General features: G+C 44.9%; 1 protein-coding gene across 5 annotated transcripts; it reads left to right on the top strand.

Moving 5' to 3' along the window:
• Positions 1 to 14: 14 nt before the first annotated feature.
• ZNF202 (zinc finger protein 202) lies at positions 15 to 16876 on the top strand. 5 transcript variants are annotated; one of them, XM_003923566.4, is made up of 7 exons: positions 15 to 126; positions 10813 to 11313; positions 11967 to 12177; positions 12550 to 12638; positions 13838 to 13967; positions 14508 to 14627; positions 15110 to 16876. In XM_003923566.4, the coding sequence occupies exons 2-7, from the start codon at positions 10912 to 10914 to the stop codon at positions 16102 to 16104; spliced, it is 1947 nt and encodes a 648-aa protein (XP_003923615.1). In that variant the 5' UTR covers positions 15 to 126; positions 10813 to 10911; the 3' UTR covers positions 16105 to 16876. The 5 variants fall into 5 exon arrangements, with proteins under 5 accessions (XP_003923615.1, XP_010332717.1, XP_074256866.1 ...); XM_010334415.2 differs by having other exon boundaries at positions 18 to 126; positions 10813 to 11309; XM_074400765.1 differs by lacking the exon at positions 15 to 126 and having other exon boundaries at positions 158 to 11313.
• Positions 16877 to 17433: the final 557 nt, after the last annotated feature.

Here is a 17433-nt window from a genome sequence, read left to right as displayed (position 1 = left end):
CACAAAGGCCCCACGTGTTCCGACCCGCTAGGCCCCGCGCCGCTCGGATCCGGCGGGGCTGTTTCGATCAGGAGTGGGTGGGAGAGAAGCCGGGGCAGGGGAGGAGCCGCCGGAGCTGTCGGAGCCGTGAGTGCTGAGGGGCCTGGACCGGGCAGGGCTGGACCAGGCCGGACCAGATGGGGCAGAGCCGGGCAGGGCAGGACGGGGAGGAGAGGGAGGGACCGGAGACCCCGCCCCCCAGAGCCTGGGGAAATCACCGTGTCCTGGGGAAGGGGCGGCGGCGGTGTACTGAGGGGGCCGAGACGTTATGGCCTCAGTGTTTCCTGGTGGCGGGAGCCAATGTCTCCGGGGACGCGGATGGTGCTCCTGGCTTCCTTCCCTTTCCAGCCACCGCCCTCCGCCCCCTCCTGGGGCCTGCAGAAATGTAGTTAGTCCGTACCTCATACCTCCTATGGCTTCCGCGCCACTGTCCCCCTGGAACAGAGGGAGGAGTGGTCTAGGCCCCTTTATTTTCCTCAGCCTTTTCTCACCCCGACGACTCTCAGATTGCCTAAGATCATCTCCGCGGGTTCCTTGCCCCGGCGAGCCCTATCTCCTTACACCCCCAAGCTTCCCTCATTCCCCACCCCGCACACAGATACACTCACCCGTGATCTTATCACCTGTGATGATAGTAGTCCTTGGCGTCCATCTGGCCAGTGGCTTTTCGGCTGCCACTGTGACAGACCCTTGAGCTTCGCCTCAAGCCAGTAGCTGCTGTCTCCACTTAAAACTTTCCTCTCCTCCCACTCCTAACAGCCAGTTTTGGCACCTCTTCCCAGCACCAGCATTACTTTTAGCAGGAGTATACCAACTTCTTGTCTGTCTTGATTAAAAGTTTGTTAGTTTGTGTGCCATGGATAAGCTGTGTTCTTTCAGAAAGGTGTCAGTTTAATTTTTGTTTTTCTGAGCAGTGAATGTTCTCATCCCCTAGGCGCTTTGATAATCTTGTCTACCTTGGAATCTGTACTGACCTCCCCAGAGGGAGACTCTTAGACCCAGCCTTTCTTGAACCACCTTGATCCTGGGGAGCAGCGCCATATTCCAGGCTCTCCCTTAGAGTCTGGGCTTAGAACTGTTGTTTCTTCTCTATCCACGCTCTGCAGGTGACACCCAGGGCAGCTACACTCAGAAGCCACAAGGAATGCTAGTGGAGCCTCTCATCCCTCCCAGCTTCTCTTCCAAGCTGCCCCGTGGGGCTTGATCCAGGAAGCTACTTAAGAAAGGTTGTGGGATAGCCCTGAGAGGCTTGTTGGTGGTGGGAAGCGTGTCAATGCGGAGCAGTCTTGGAGAACTTTCTGCTCTTACTGTCTAGCATAAGAGGGTGGGCAGGGTTGGAGAGAGGACAGGAATTTTTCCTCCTAGGACCAAACACCTGGGATTCATAATCTTTCACCCTTTCTCCTCCAGCTATACACTTTTTGTACTCTGTATATACTATATGGCAGTAGATAGTCATTCCAAGGGTACAACAAGGTTTACTACAATGTGAGGGACTCAGCCATTACAAATTGTACAGATGAGGTAAGTTACAGATTTACATTTTTTTCCCCAGTTAATTAGGCACAGATTTAAAACGTGAAACCGTTCTAGACCCCTTGCTTTTGCTGTTCTCTCACCAGCAAACCCTTCAATGTAACCAACAGTGGCTTTCTGCATGAACTTCAGATTTACTGCGTTTGCTTCAGGTGATGGTTCTCAAACTTACTATAAGCACCTGAAGGACTTGTTAAACACACGTTGCTGAGGCCCACCCCTAGAGTTTCTGGTAATCAGTCTGTGCTGGGGCTTGAGAATGTGTACTTCTAACAAGGCTCAGGTACTGATGCTGCAGATCTGGGTTCTTTACAACTACCTTTTGAGAACAACTACCTTTTGGCCAAATGTAATATACACATTGCAGTAGGTAGAGGTTCAGAAGACCCCTGTTTGAGCACTTCTGTGTTGGAAACTAGTAATCTGATCTTTTGTGGATAATTTAATCACCTAGGTCTGAACATTTTGTTCGTAAAATTAAGAACATGTGCTTAAAAAACTGAATACTATATGCTAAATTTGAGATGAAATATTGATGAGTTCTTCCCCTTGGTTTTCTTAATTCTCTTGATAGGGACGTCACTTTTTGATCATATATATTACACCTGTATTCTGGGCTTTTGCTGTGAATTCCTAGTATTGCTAAAATCCTGCTGTTAACTATCTGTTAAGTTCCTTAAGGTCAGAGCTTCTGCTTTTTTTGTCTTTCTCTGCCCAGCACCTTGAATAGTGTGGGACACAACTGATGCTCAGTAGATACTTGTGGATTGATCTCCATTCCTTGTCTTTCTCCCCTCTTGAACTTTTTCTGCCCTGACCATATGCTATACAGTAAAGCAGGATATGCTTATGCCACCTGATTACCCCAAGAGATTGGAATGAATGCTAATGCCAAATTGCTGCAGCTATCCCTGTGAATGGTTAATTACCCAGGAGCCCTGATACCTGCCAATTTCTGAATTTTTAGTGTTTCTGGAATATATACAAGTTGGGGAAGGAGAAAAATAGAAAGCTTAATTAAACTCAACATGCATTTATTGGGCACGTTTTCTACTAAGGGCTTGACAAAGTGGTAGGCACAGGGAATATACAAATGAATAAGGAGACCCTTGCTCTTGAGGGCAGGGCTCACAGTGGGGAGACGGACACTAAGCCATGCCCACGGCAAGAATGACTTCTGGGATTACTTCTTTGGGTCATGATTTGGTCTTCAGCAGAAACCTGATACTCCTCAGATTCCTCTGGTTCAGCAGGCGGGGATCCCCCTTTATAGTCTCAAATGCAAGGGAGCCTTGAGCAAAGCCAGAAGGAAGTCATCCAGACATAGAACAGGGGGTATCCGCACAGGGTGTGTTAATTACAAAGCTAAAAACAAAGTAAATGACTTTTGAATTTACTGCTGTTATGAATTATCTATAGCAAAACCTCAGGTCTGCTCTATTGTATATGCTATTGGGTTATTTCCCATTAAATGAGGGTTCCTCTGACTGTCTGATTGGCATTGACCACGTTCATTGTAGGAATTGCATACATTAGTTTGGCTGCCAAAAGAGAACTGTTGCTCTCATCAGGATGGGTGTCAGGTTTGATGTCCCCCTCCCTTTCTTGCTTCAGGTTAGTTTGTGATGTTCTGTTTTAAACTGAGGTTTATACATTGACCTGCTTTATTTAGGCCAGTAACTGCTTTGGGGTAATTTTCCTGAGGCTTAAAAAGCCTAGCTTTGTATGGAGGCTAACCTACATGACCATGATGGTCAGGTATATAAATATGGCCTCTTAAAAATCTGTATTTGAGGCCGGGCGCAGTGGCCCTTACCTGTAATTCTAACATTTTGGAAGACCAAAGCAGGCCAATCACTTGAGCCCCAGGTATTTGAGACCGGCCTGGGCAACATGGCAGAACCCCATCTCTACAAAAAATTTAGAAATTAGCTGGGTGTGGTGGCATGTGCTGTAGTCCCAGTTACTTGGGAAGCTGGGGTGGGAGGATGGCCTGAATCTGGGAGTCAGAGATGGCAGTGAGTTGTGATCTTGCCACTGCACTCCAGTCTGGCAACAAAGTAAAACCCTGTCTCAAAACTTAAAAATTTGTATTTGGCTCCTAGCCCTCCTCAACTTTTGAGTAAATCTCTCTCAATATCCTAGGCTGATACATTATGGCCCAAATCTAACAGAGATGCTATATGTCCTTGTTCCTCTCAAAGCCCCTCATCACCATCAAAAAGCTGGTCCAGTTCTCTACCTTTAGATAAAGAATCATCCCAAGATTCAACATGAGCTGCTGCTGTGACTTGTCCAAGATGACACATCTTTATAATGTAGGGCAGGGGACAGAACACAGGTCACCCTCCCCCGAAGGCAGCTATCTACTATCTGGCATTGCCTCTTAGCCCTGCATATATAAAACCACCAAAAACATTTTAGTTAAGAAGAAAGTGAATTATTATTTTTATTTTTAATTTTTGTGTTTACATTTACTCTCAATGACGTTTATTCCTACCGAGTATCTTGAGGCTAACCATAAAGTCTACAGCAGGCGTCCCCAAACTACAGCCCGCGGGCCGCATGCAGCCCCCGAGGCCATTTATCCGGCCCCCCACTGCACTTCAGGAAGGGGCACCTCCTTCATTGGTGGTCAACGAGAGGAGCACAGTATGTGGCAGCCCTCCAATGGTCTGAGGGACAGTGAACTGGCCCCCTGTGCAAAAAGTTTGGGGACGCCTGGTCTACAGCATTTCAAGGCGGAAGATACTTGTGTCTTAGCTTTCACTGACTTCCCTGTACTACCTCCTACTTTGACCTCTGTTTCTTTCCTCCTGTCTTCCCTTTCTCTATACCTTATTCTCTGTCTTTGAAACCTATTGTAACAAGTTTTGAGCCATTTCTCTCCTTGCTACTCAAATATTACTTTTATGAAGAGAAAAACTTAGGTGGCAAAAATATTTTACAGAAACAGTTTTAAACATGGTTTGAAGCATACTGTTCATGTGTTAGAAGGCCAAAAGCCAGGGAATGCATTCCCTTTCATTCATTGTGTCATCTAGGTTAAGTTTTCATAGGACTTCTTGGTACACTGAGTTTGCCTCAAATTGTCTCCTGCCAATTACAGGGAGTACAGAGAACTTTGATACATTGGCAATTAGAAGCATTGCTGATTCAGTCTTCAGTGGGAGAACCTATGTCTAAGGTTCTGTCTCATCTGTATTCCAACACTTTCATTTAATCCTACTTCATAAGTGCCTCCAAGACAAGAATTGTTTTTTGATTTACCATGGTTTCTTTGATATGATAATAAACAGACCAGGATTTTCCCTATGCGGTCTATTTTTTTTTTAATTAGGATGATATAAAGGACCGTTTGCTTATCATTTAAATCTTATCTTCTTCCCAAAAGGATTTCAAATAGCTTGAAGGAAAAACGAATGAAATATATTGAGCACCTACCCTATGCCAGACTCTATGCTGAAGGATTTCTGTAGGTTATTTCATTTACTCCTTAAAACAACCACATGAGATAGGTAGTAATAGCCACATTTTTGAGGATAAGACAGGCTTAGGGAGGTTGTGTTACTGGCTAATAAGCAAGGTCAAGAATTCAGATCCAGCATTCCAAGGCCCCTAACCTTATATGGAAAGCCTAGATAAAAGCTTGCATATAGGACAATTAAGCATAAAAGAATATCTCCATTAGAAGGATTGTACTGGGCTAATCTTTCATTTTATAGAATAGCAGCAGCATTAGAAAAGAGCAGTTAATAGATTTTATTAGTGGATTTCTATTCTAGAACACTGAGAGGAGCTGTTGACAGGCCCTGGTTAGCCCCAGCAAGCAGTCATATTAAAATTCCCAAATTATAGGCCTGCATTAAGGTAGAAAGTAAGAATGGGGACTGAAAGGGATATAAATATCTACTAAATGTAATATTTTCAGTTCTGAGCACTATTTTCTTCTGAAGATTATTTGCCAGTAAATAGGCAGATTACTGTCTCTCCTTTAGGTTGACAGTATGACTACAGACTGCCATTTAGGGTCCAGAAAGATCACCCCAGCTAGTAGCATTTTAAGGCAGAGAACCAGATATTCTTTCATTGCCTGTGGTTTTCTGTTCTTCTCAAGAGAATTGAGCTTGGGTCTTCACTGCCATGTGACACCTTCAGATAAGGGGCAGAGACAGCTGGGCTCTGAGGATTGCACAAAGGTCTTACCTTCATATCTTCTCTCCAGTCATAGATATTGTAGGAACACACACTGAAGACACTAGGTTGCATCTTTGCAGATACTGTTTTAGTGTCTTCTGGAACCAAGTCTCTTACTTAATCCTGGCCTGGTTTCATATTCTCTCTGTTGTATTCTCTCTCTAGTTTTTATCCTACTCTGGAACTCTTCCAGGGACAGACATTGAAAAAAGATATTAGAGCAGCAAAGACAACAAATTGCAAGGTATACTTGTGGCATAGTACATCCCATTAATTACAGAATAAAAACACAATATCTGTTTTCTGCCTCTAATATTTATACTTGACAGTTGCACAACACAGTTCATAAAGCGCTCACATCTCAGATAATCGCTGAGTTAGGAGAGTGGTTATCTGCAGAGGGCTTTACCTTTTACAAGGTCTCTTGTATATGTCACTTCGTGAAACCCTCAAGGAAGCTCCAGTTTCTTGGGGATCTGGGGCTGGGTTGTACATCTTTGGATACCCAGTTTGGTGCTGTGCACAGCACTGCTGTACCTCCTGTTCATTTCTCGTCTTTTACCCACCAAGACTCCTTCCTTCATTCCCTCGATTACTGATCTGTTTTCCTTCATCTTTCTAGGCTGCCAAAGTAAATGCAAAACAAGCAACAGAAATCTCAGCTTGTGACTTCTGAAGGGCATTTTTAAATGGCAGGTTTTGTGTGGCACTGTTACATGTTCTTTTTTCTTTGGAGAGCAAAGCCCTCTGAAAGCAGGAACTCTTTTGTCAATGTATATGTTGTAGGATCCATACTGTGGAATCTCTTGTACCTAGTGCTGCGTGAAAACAATGAGGATTCCAAGTCTACTTCACTGGATGTCGGTTCTCAAACTTTTAAGATAATAAGACCTTTTATTAAGCCAAAAGACGTTATATATTAATTCTGTCTTCCAGGGGTAGGAGTTGGGGCGGGAGGTTGGAAAGTTTTGTTGGATAAATAATCAGTATTGTAGTTGTATTTAATTATTTGATGTCTGATTTTGTGCTTATTAAAATTGATTTACATCCTCAATGGAAAATGATTTTTTTTTTCAAATGCCCAGTGTCGTGTGACTTGCATTTGGATTATTCCCAGTGCAACCTGAAGATTCTTGTGATGAGTTATGGTTCCATCACCTCGGGAACCACTAAGAGAATTTGTGACAATCCAAACAATAAATGTTATTTTCCTATCTATGCCTTTATCCAGCGCACAGTTTGCTAGACAAATGGATGAATATGGGTTAATATAACATGGTAGCTATCCTTCTGGAAACAGACTTTTAAAACCTTACTAAGCGTTTTCTGTATTCTTCAAATATGAAATGAAAATGAATGCCTGTGGTGTGCCAGGCATCGAGCTGGATGCAGCATGTCCCTGCCCTCAGATCTTTACAGTCCAGTGAGTTCAACAGAAGATGAACAATTTTTATGACACAAAAAATAAACATATATGTGTGCTGTTGTGGGGGAGATACAAGTTCCTATGGAAGCATCATCTGGGAGGCCCAGAGAAGGCATCTTGGAAAAACTAAGATCTGAAAGATGAGTAGAGTTAACCGCGTGAAGAGGGTGGAAAAGGGTACCTCAGACAGGGTGAACAGTGTCCGGAAAGCCCAGGAGGGGTATAGAAAAGAAAGACAGTAATTCGAGCAGTGGCTTTCAATGGGATTGGCAGTCATGGAAGGAAAGGTGGTGGGGACCAGGTTTTGAAAGGCTTTGTGTATCAAATTTAAAGAAGTTTAAATGTTATCCTAAGGTTACTGGGAAGCCTTAGGCAGATTTTGTATGTTAGGAAGTTCACCACTCACCTACGTGGAGTGTCACATGTGGAGCTAATGTGGATGGGCCGCCTGCTCATTATTAAATCCTGTGCTTGTCTGCCCATCTGCCCATACCGTCTCTCCTTGTCTCTTGTTCTTAAAAACTAAAGGAAAGCATATAGGTTCCAGAAGGGAAAAGAAAGAAATGCTAGAAGAATAAGTGTAAGCTGACTTTACCATGGCCCAGTGAGATTCCAAACCAAAATAAAGTTTCTGGGGTTTGAGCTTTTAATACTGGTACTCCAACAAGGAGATAGGACTTGTTGGGGAGCTGATGCAGTGTGAAAGTTATGGAATTGAGCAGCCTGCAAACCTGGACCTTTGGAAATCTTCCTCCTGACGCAGGAAAAGTACAAGGAAGTAGGTTCTCCAGAGCCTTGGGTAGGCCAAACATTACTTGAAGGCATCGGTCCAAATAATACGCTAAAAACATTATTCAGGAACACCCTGAGAAATTAACATAAAAACTGATTTGGCTAGGCACGGTGGCTCAGGCTGTGATAACAGTGCTCTGGGAAGCCAAAGTTGGAAAATTACTTGAGAGGCCAGGAGTTCCAGGCTGTAGCAAGCTATGATTGCACTACTGCACTTCAGCCTGGGCAACAGAGAGACAGTCTTAAGAATAAACAAACTGATCCAAGATCATTGAAACCATTAGCATTTAGGAAGAAACAAATGAAATTACACTCAAGGGACTCACATTTACCAGGGTTCTGAGGACTCTCAAAGTAAAAAGATTAAACAAAAAAATACAAGCCACTTCAGAAAACAAACCACCATGAAGTAGAGATAGCAGAGGAGAAATCACACAGGAAGATCTAGGAATCAGGGAACTATCCAAAATAGACTATGAAAGCATGTTGCAAGTGACTGAGGATAATGAAAACAATGTCATAAGAGCATGAATTAAGAGGGTTTTGAGAAAGAATAAAGATAATATGGTCATTGACTGTAAACTCATTTGACGGGCAACAACAGATGAGACACAGCTGTTAAAGAGTAGATCGATAACCTCGAAAATGGATGTGAGGCAGCTGTAGTACAGCACAAAAGGGTTGAGAAATGAAGGAGCCCTTTAGCTGCTTGTGGACACTGGTCTGGAACGAGGACAGGACCAAGAAAACCAGTCATGGAAGTTGAACTAAGTCATCTCTCCAGTGTATCAGTGCCTGTTACATGCCAGTGCTGCTTAGGAGCCGAGGATGTTGTAAATTTTTTTAAGTTGCTATTAATACCTTCTAGTGGGTCATAATGGCTCAACCGGGGGAATGGCAATAGAGTTGAAGAGATGGAGGGATTTGAAAGGCGTTTTTTTAGAGGGTGGAATTAACAGGATATGGTGAATAGTAAAAAAGTAAAAGCATAATGGAGGAAACAGTGGTTCTTCCTGTTAACAATAGGAAGACACTTCGGAGTCGAGTTTTATTCATTTTAAATGCATTTATTGTGTACTTTATAATAGGTATTGGAGAGATTGATGGAAAAGAGTCCCTGACTTCAAAGAGTTTCACAGGAAAGATAAGCGATGGCTATGTAATATGACCAATACTATGATAGAAAGGTGCCCAGGTCGCTATGGGAGGACTTAGGTGATTTCTAACCGTGTCTAAGAGTAGGGGAAATGGGATCAAAGAAAACATCTCAAGACATAAAGTGTTAGCTTATGTCTTGAAAAATTTTAAAGTAAAGTTTAACCTAACCAAGGATAAAGAATGAGAAGAAACATCATGTTTAAAAGCTAAAGAACATGGGACTCTTGTTTCCTTTCCATGTACGTGTGTGTGTGTGTTGTATGTGTCTGAAAGGATTGGAGAGGAGGGCAAAGAGTATAACAAGATGAATGTCAACCTAGTGTATAATATGTTGAAGTTTGTATTTCACTTAACAAGATAGCAGGGAGTGATGGAAGGATCTGAGATAGGAAAAGGACATGAGCACATGTGCCAAGAGAGCTCGTTCTGGTGATACTGAGTGGGAATGTGAAGGCGACAAATCTGGAGGCAGGTAGCTCGCATTTGGAGGCGGTTGCAGTCATCCAGATGAGAAGCGAGAGGAACCTAAGCTGTAAATCGTGGGAATAAAAATGATAAGACCCATTAAAAAGAAATAGAACACACTCCGTAGCATGGAAAGGGGAGGGGTGAAGGGTGGAGAGTAGTCTATGCAGAAGGAAATCCTTCAGAAAGATATGGAGGCCGAAAAGACACCCTGTTGTAGAGAGATCAGCAATGCATTTTTTATAACTAGGCAATATAGGGAAATGATAGGATCTGAAGCTTGAGAAATAGACTGGAGGCTGTTTGGAACGAGCTTCATGTCATTCCCAGGATTTGGAACTGATCTTACATTAAAAAGGTTTTGTTTTTAAATATTGAGTAATATGGTTGAAACTGTAAGAATAGCCGATGCCATATTATAATAGCCATCACTCTTCTAAGCACTTCACAGAGAGTAATACGTTTAATCCTTACAATAAGCCTATTAGATGAAAACCATTATTATCTCCCTCTTGTAGACAGAGAAACCGGCATAAGGAGAATGAGAACTTGTCTATGGTTCCACTGTGGAAATACCTAGTAAACGATAGAGCAGGATTCAAAGGCAGGCAGTTTAACTCCAGGACTTTCGCTCATAACCTTACACACCTCCCTCATGGTTGGTATTTCTCAACCATGATACACATTAGAACTGCATGTAACATTTCTAAACATACAGTTACCTGGATTGACTGAGAATCAGAGTGTCTGAAAAACTTTGTGTGATACTGTGTTTTGCAAAACCTCCACAAGTAATTCTGATGCACTTTACTCATAGCTGAGTACTGCAGGGATCTTGGGAAGTTACAGTAGTAGTCCAGGCAGGAGATGATGAAGGCTCAAACGAAAGCGGTCTGTAGGAAGGAAGAGGAGGGAACAGATTGGAGCCTTTAGAGGTGGAATTGGCAATATTCACAAAGTGGAGATACAGTATTTTCTTGTGGAGTATGAACCTTGCCTAGGAAGTGGGGTAGAGGACCATACCTTCAGTTGATTATCCTCTCCCAACTGGATCTGTTGATTTATGGCATGGACGCTGGGGAAAAGACGATTTAAGCATTTGAAGAAGTTTGTGTAGAGGAAGATGATTGAACTCAGACTGTTGTCCTTCTGTACAGTTTCATGCTTATACTATTGTTTGTCTTTACTTCTCTACCCAGGGCCCTTGGGAGGAAATATTGCTGTGTCCAGGCTGAGGCTGGGGGTTAATGACAGTGTGAGCTGCTCTAGATGGTGTGAGACCACCCCAAAGCCAAGAAATGACTACAGCCGTGGAACCAGAGGACCAGGATCTTTGGGAAGAAGAGGGAATTCTGATGGTGAAACTGGAAGATGATTTCACCTGTAGGCCAGAGTCTGTCTTACAGAGGGATGACCCAGTGCTGGAGACCTCCCACCAGAACTTCCGACGCTTCCGTTACCAGGAAGCAGCAAGCCCTAGAGAAGCTCTCATCAGACTCCGAGAACTTTGTCACCAGTGGCTGAGACCAGAGAGGCGGACAAAGGAGCAGATCCTAGAGCTGCTTGTGCTGGAACAGTTTCTTACCGTCCTGCCTGGAGAACTACAGAGCTGGGTGCGGGGCCAACGGCCAGAAAGTGGCGAGGAGGCAGTGACGCTGGTGGAGGGTTTGCAGAAACAACCCAGGAGACCAAGGCGGTGGGTGAGGAGGGGGAGTCCTGATCTGTGTGATGTGGAGGGGGACAATTTGCTGGAAGGCTGGATTTGGGGGGAGGGCTTATAGGATCCCCATAAATTAATGGGCTCTGCCCTTGGCTTGCTCATAGATCCATGAGCCCCATGGATTAAGGGGATGTGTGTGTATGAGTGTGACTTTCTGGATTTTGGAACACCTATGCAGGGACCATCTGAGGGGTGTCAGCCACCAAAGGGTCATGGCTTTGGGTTTCCCTTCTTGGAGTGTTGAGCCTTGGGTTCCTGGAGAGGAGAATTTTGTGACTTCCTCAGAGGTTCTCGTAGACTCCCAGTCACAGATTCCCCCTTCCTGGCTGGTCAGCTAGGGAAACAGTCAAGGAGAGCTGCAGTTGGGACAGGTAGAGATGGGAAGGAGCCTTGGGTTACGGGGGCCAAGGCTAGGGAAGGTGAGAGAGCAGCTCAGGCCTGCACGCTCCCTACCTTGTCCTGGGGAAGATAACCTTCAGCTCCTCCTGCCTGCTCCAGTGGAACTGGAGTTTCCCCTCCTTGTCTGGGTCCCTCTGGGTGTGTTTTCTCTAGGCATCTCCCAAAATAAGCCCCCATGACAGCCAAGAACTTCCTCCTGACTCTATGGTGACTGGAAGTTGGAATTATTCCCAGGTGACTGTCCATGTTCATGGCCAGGAAGTCCTGTCAGAGGAGACAGTGCATCTAGGAGCAGAGCCTGAGTCACCTAGTGAGCTGCAGGATCCCGCGCAAAGCTCGAACCCCCAGCAGTCCCCTGAGGAAACCACACAGAGCCCAGATCTGGGGGCACCGGCAGAGCAGCGTCCACACCAGGAAGAGGAGCTCCAGCCCCTGCAGGAGAGCGGTGGGAAGCCTCACCAGAAAGGGGGGACTGTGGCAGAAGGCAGGCGAGGAGGGGAACATTTCTCCTATCGCAAGGAACCTGGGTAGACTGCATGGAGAATCCAGGATGTCAAGAGGAGACAGTACCAACTAGAGCCCCCCGTAAATAGGGCCAAGCTTAGATATCAACATTCTTGCTTGTTATCTTGGCATTCTGATGGTCTTATAGGTGGTGGGATTGGAATATGGGAGCTACCCTTAGGCCAGTTTCTTGGTTCACATTATAGGAAGGATAGGGCCACCTTTGTGCCAAAGATGGTGGGGGATGTCCAGATTTTTGCCCATTATTGGGGCATGCTGCATATTGCTGATCTTTGCCTTCTTTTCTTCTTAGAGGTTCCAGTGCCTCAGGACCCAGACCTTCCTGCAGAGAGGAGCTCTGGAGACTCGGAGATGGTTGCTCTTCTTACTGCTCTATCACAGGTGTGCCCTAGTTATCTCTGTACCAAAGAGAATTAGTTTGAAGAACCACTGGGCATTAGCCATACTGAACAGGTCAGGCAGGATGCACATTTATACTCTTGCCAGTTTTAAGCTCACGGTTCTCCAGGTGTCTAGAAGAGGGGGAGAGAAGGGAGAAGACAATGAGATAAATTATAATATTCTCCACTGGAGCCACAGGTGCCAAAGCCTATTTATTTGCCATTGACTAGAAGAACTAACAAACTGGGATTATTTTGTAACACTCCAGTACAACTTGGAAGTTGTCAAATGAGGGGTTTTTAGTTTAGTTTTTTTGTTTGTTTTTTTTTTTTAAAGGAACAAATTTGATAGTCATTTGTAAGAATGACAGACTGGACTGCTGAGACATTTATGAAGTAGTCATCATGGTCAAAGTCCTGAAGCCAAGCCATCTGGCTGGAGAAAAAAGGAATAGAATTCATGTATGGTTTTAGATTGTAATCTAACTGAGGAAAAGAGTTTTTGCTATAGAGTGTAGAAACCATTGAAAGTGATTAGAGTCGGTTAGGTAAAGTTTACTAGAAAAGATAAATTTGGCCGGGCGTAGTGGCTCAAGCCTGTAATCCCAGCACTTTGGGAGGCCGAGGCAGGTGGATCACGAGGTCAAGAGATCGAGACCATCCTGGTCAATATGGTGAAACCCCGTCTCTACTAAAAAAAATACAAAAAATTAGCTGGGCATGGTGGCGCGTGCCTGTAATCCCAGCTACTCAGGCGGCTGAGGCAGGAGAATTGCCTGAACCCAGGAGGCAGAGGTTGTGGTGAGCCGAGATCGCGCCATTGCACTCCAGCCTGGGTAACAAGAGCGAAACTCCGTCTCAAAAAAAAAGATAAATTTTGCAGAAATGTAGGTAGCATTCAAGTGTCAAGTAGGGAGCTGAATGATGATTTTTAAGACCTTTCTTAAGTTTTAAACAATACCTTAAAGAAGAAGAACATAAGCTGCTCCTCAGGGAAAGTGGTGGAGTTGGTGGGGGCAGGGCCAGTGCAGGATGCTAGGGGAATGAGTTCAGCAGCTCCCCTGAGAATAAGTTTAAGCAGCACCCCTCTCAAGCTTCCTTCATCTAGATGAAGTCTACCTGCTGTGTGACTTTCAACAGGGACAGAATACAAGGCTACCTGTAGCGTCACGTTTTGATGAAATCCTTATGTGGTTTCAGGGACTGGTAACGTTCAAGGATGTGGCTGTATGCTTTTCCCAGGACCAGTGGAGTGATCTGGATCCAACACAGAAAGAATTCTATGGAGAATATGTCTTGGAAGAAGACTGTGGAATTGTAGTCTCTCTGTGTAAGGAATTTCAAGTATTCTAGAGTGTTCTAAGCACAGAGATCTTTTTCCTACTGGAAATTTTGGGGTATCTTAGACCTTAGACCGTATGCAGTGAACTTCGGTTATACCATCCCCACCAATAAAATCGAGGGATTAGGTGAAAAATATGGTGTCCTTCAAGTAAAAGAAAGAGAAAATGGTTTGAAATGGAAACCTCTAATAGGAAAACAAACTTGTAATAGTATAGCTTTAGTACAGAAATATTTGAAGTAAGCACGTGAGTTTCAAAACAAGAGTCGGAGATAATCTGCTTTCCTGAATATGGGAAGAGAGGATAAGGTTACAGGGATGTAATTATTGAATTGCAGGTGAAAACCACAAGAAAGGCAAGAGATACGCAGTACTTGGTTAAAGGTACACAAGCTAAAGAGATGACAGATTTCATCACCTGACCTAGCTATGTATTTGCTCCACAGCGTACCAAGTAGAAAAGGTCCGCTCTTAACACAGGGAATTGTTGAGCCAATCGTGATATCCTATTTTCCCTCTCTTGAGCAGCATTTCCAATCCCCAGACCTGATGAGATCTCCCAGGTTAGAGAGGAAGAGCCTTGGGTCCCAGATATCCAAGAGCCTCAAGAGACTCAAGAGCCAGAAATCCTGAGTTTTACCTACACAGGTGAGGAATGACAAAAAGGGTCTTACCCACCCTGAGCCGGCAGTTCCTCTAGGCAGTGCTTCTCTCTCTCTGTAGGGCCCGCCTCTCATCAGTTCTTCTAACATGTCAGCCAGTACTGCTTTGTCCCTCTGACAGCCAGTTCTTCTGTCATTTCCCTCCTCTTTTCTCCTCCCATCATTTGTCTGATAGCAATGTAATACAAAAGGGTGAAAGAAAATTTTTAACTTGTGGAATTGCAGCCATCCCATTTCCTGTATAATTCCCTTAAACCCTCGATTCTCAATCTCTGCATTTATAAAATGAAGATGGTATTTGTGCATACCAAGGTTTGTTGATAGCATGACATATGGGAAAGTGCTTGGACAGGACAGGGATTCCATTTAGTCTTGCCGTCTCAAAACCCTTTCTAAAAATCTCCCCATTGTGTAGAAGGCATTGTTGCCACTGCAGTGACCCCTATTTTCCTCTTGCCCTTTCTGCAGGAGATAGGAATAAAGATGAGGAAGAGCGTGTGGAGCAGGAAGATCTGAGTTTGGAGGATATACACAGGCCTATTTTGGGAGAACCAGAAATTCACCAGACTCCGGATTGGGAAATAGTCTTTGAGGAGAGTCCGGGTAGACTTCATGAAAGAAGATTTGGTACAAACATTTCTCAAGTGAATAGTTTTGCGAACCTTCGGGAAACTACGCCCGTCCACCCGCTATTAGGGAGACACCATGACTGTTCTGTGTGTGGAAAGAGCTTCACTTGTAACTCCCACCTTGTTAGACACCTGAGAACTCACACGGGAGAGAAACCCTATAAATGTATGGAGTGTGGAAAAAGTTACACGCGAAGCTCGCATCTTGCCAGGCACCAAAAGGTTCATAAGATGAACGCTCCTTATAAATATCCCCTCAACCGGAAGGCTTTGGAAGCGACCTCCCCTTTGACCCAGGCCGAGAGAACTCCATCTGTGGAGAAGCCCTACAGATGTGATGATTGTGGAAAACACTTCCGCTGGACCTCAGACCTTGTCAGGCATCAGAGGACACATACAGGAGAAAAGCCCTTCTTTTGTACTATTTGTGGCAAAAGCTTCAGCCAGAAGTCTGTGCTAACGACACACCAAAGGATCCACCTGGGAGGCAAACCCTACCTGTGTGGAGAGTGTGGCGAGGACTTCAGCGAGCACAGGCGGTACCTGGCGCACCGGAAGACGCACGCGGCAGAGGAGCTCTACCTCTGCAGCGAGTGCGGGCGCTGCTTCAGCCACAGCGCGGCGTTCGCCAAGCACCTGCGGGGACACGCCTCCGTGAGGCCCTGCCGGTGCAACGAATGTGGGAAGAGCTTCAGTCGCAGGGACCACCTGGTCAGGCATCAGAGAACACACACTGGGGAGAAACCGTTCACGTGCCCTACCTGTGGAAAAAGCTTCAGCAGAGGGTATCACTTAATTAGGCATCAGAGGACCCACTCAGAAAAGACCTCCTAGCTAGGGCCCCATGTGAGGAGACCTGCTCTCAGCCCTCACCTAAGGGAGGTTGTTGTCAGCCTGGGAAGACCTTTTCTAGGGAGTCTCCCTGACCTGCCCAGATCCGACATCACCTCTTCTGGCAACTAAATACAAGCCTGGGCAGAACGTCTCAGCCTCCTTCTGCGCCTTGAGATGTTTCATCCAAAGTACAACTTGAATTGAGGCTTCTCCTTCACCAGAGTGTGGCTGCCTCTATCTCATGGTTACAAAGTAGGAGAATTAAAAGACTTAAGAGGTTGTGGTTACTGTATTGTCCAAAAAATAGGCTGTTACATATCCTAAAGACTGCTTAACAGCCTCGAGTTGAAAGTGGCCAAGGACAGCCCCTTAGGTTTGGGAAGGGACCAGCCTTAAGGATTCTGTCTTTAGAGGGCTCAAGTCTTAAAGCACACGGCTCTGAACTCAAGACAGGAGGTTTGCGTCCTGATGGCTTTGCCACACATTCACAGGATAACTGTACAAACCCCTTGCTGTCTGATTCACTTCTTACCATGCACTTTCCTTTGATGCTGAGGAGAAATGGAAGCAGGTGGGAAAAAAAAAAAAAAATCTCAAGGCTGCTTCAGGTGGACCTTGTCAAGCTGCTCCCTCCCCCAATGTCAAATTGTTACCAGGTGCCAAACACTGCTAGAAAGGAGGGCCTAGTCGGAAGCCTCTTTCCATATGGGTTTTGGTTTTGTCTTTAATATTTTTTCCTATTAAAATACTCATGCATTTAACCTTCCCATTATTCAGCCAGTCTCTTGGTTTTGTCCCTAGCACTTCTACTACAAGTGATACGGTAGTGTTTGACTGCTTACCGAGTAAAGCACAATTCAGTCAGAATGAAATCATTCACATTCCCTCATATGCACAAGCCCACCCACCCCTCCACGCCCCCTTCACAGGGGTGCTGTGAGTCAGGGGATTTGGGAACAGTGTCAGCTTACAAAGGCACTATAACAATTACAGAATCATGATAGCCGTGGGTCACTTCATTTACATGAAGACAACTGGAGAACAACTAAGACCAAATGACAGAAAATAAGAAAAAGCTGTTGCTGGCAAGACCATCAAGACTATTCTCCTGACACCCTGTCCCCATCATCCCTGCCTGAGTACTCTGACATCATGGGAAGTGTTGAACCCCAGAACCTGGGACCCCAAGGAATTCACCAGGAGTAAATAGCTTTCACGTATTTGTGGTGTTTGCTTTTTCTTATGTTCATGTAACTAAAAACTAAAAAGCAGCATCTCATGATGGCCCAAGGATCTGTGTTGCCTAAAGGTTCCATGGAGATGAGGCTG

Source organism: Saimiri boliviensis, chromosome 6 (assembly GCF_048565385.1).
Source record: "Saimiri boliviensis isolate mSaiBol1 chromosome 6, mSaiBol1.pri, whole genome shotgun sequence".
NCBI classification, from domain to species: Eukaryota; Metazoa; Chordata; class Mammalia; order Primates; family Cebidae; genus Saimiri; species Saimiri boliviensis.
The sequence above is the reverse complement of the archived record's forward strand: the minus strand, read 5'-3'. Positions and strand labels throughout refer to the sequence as shown.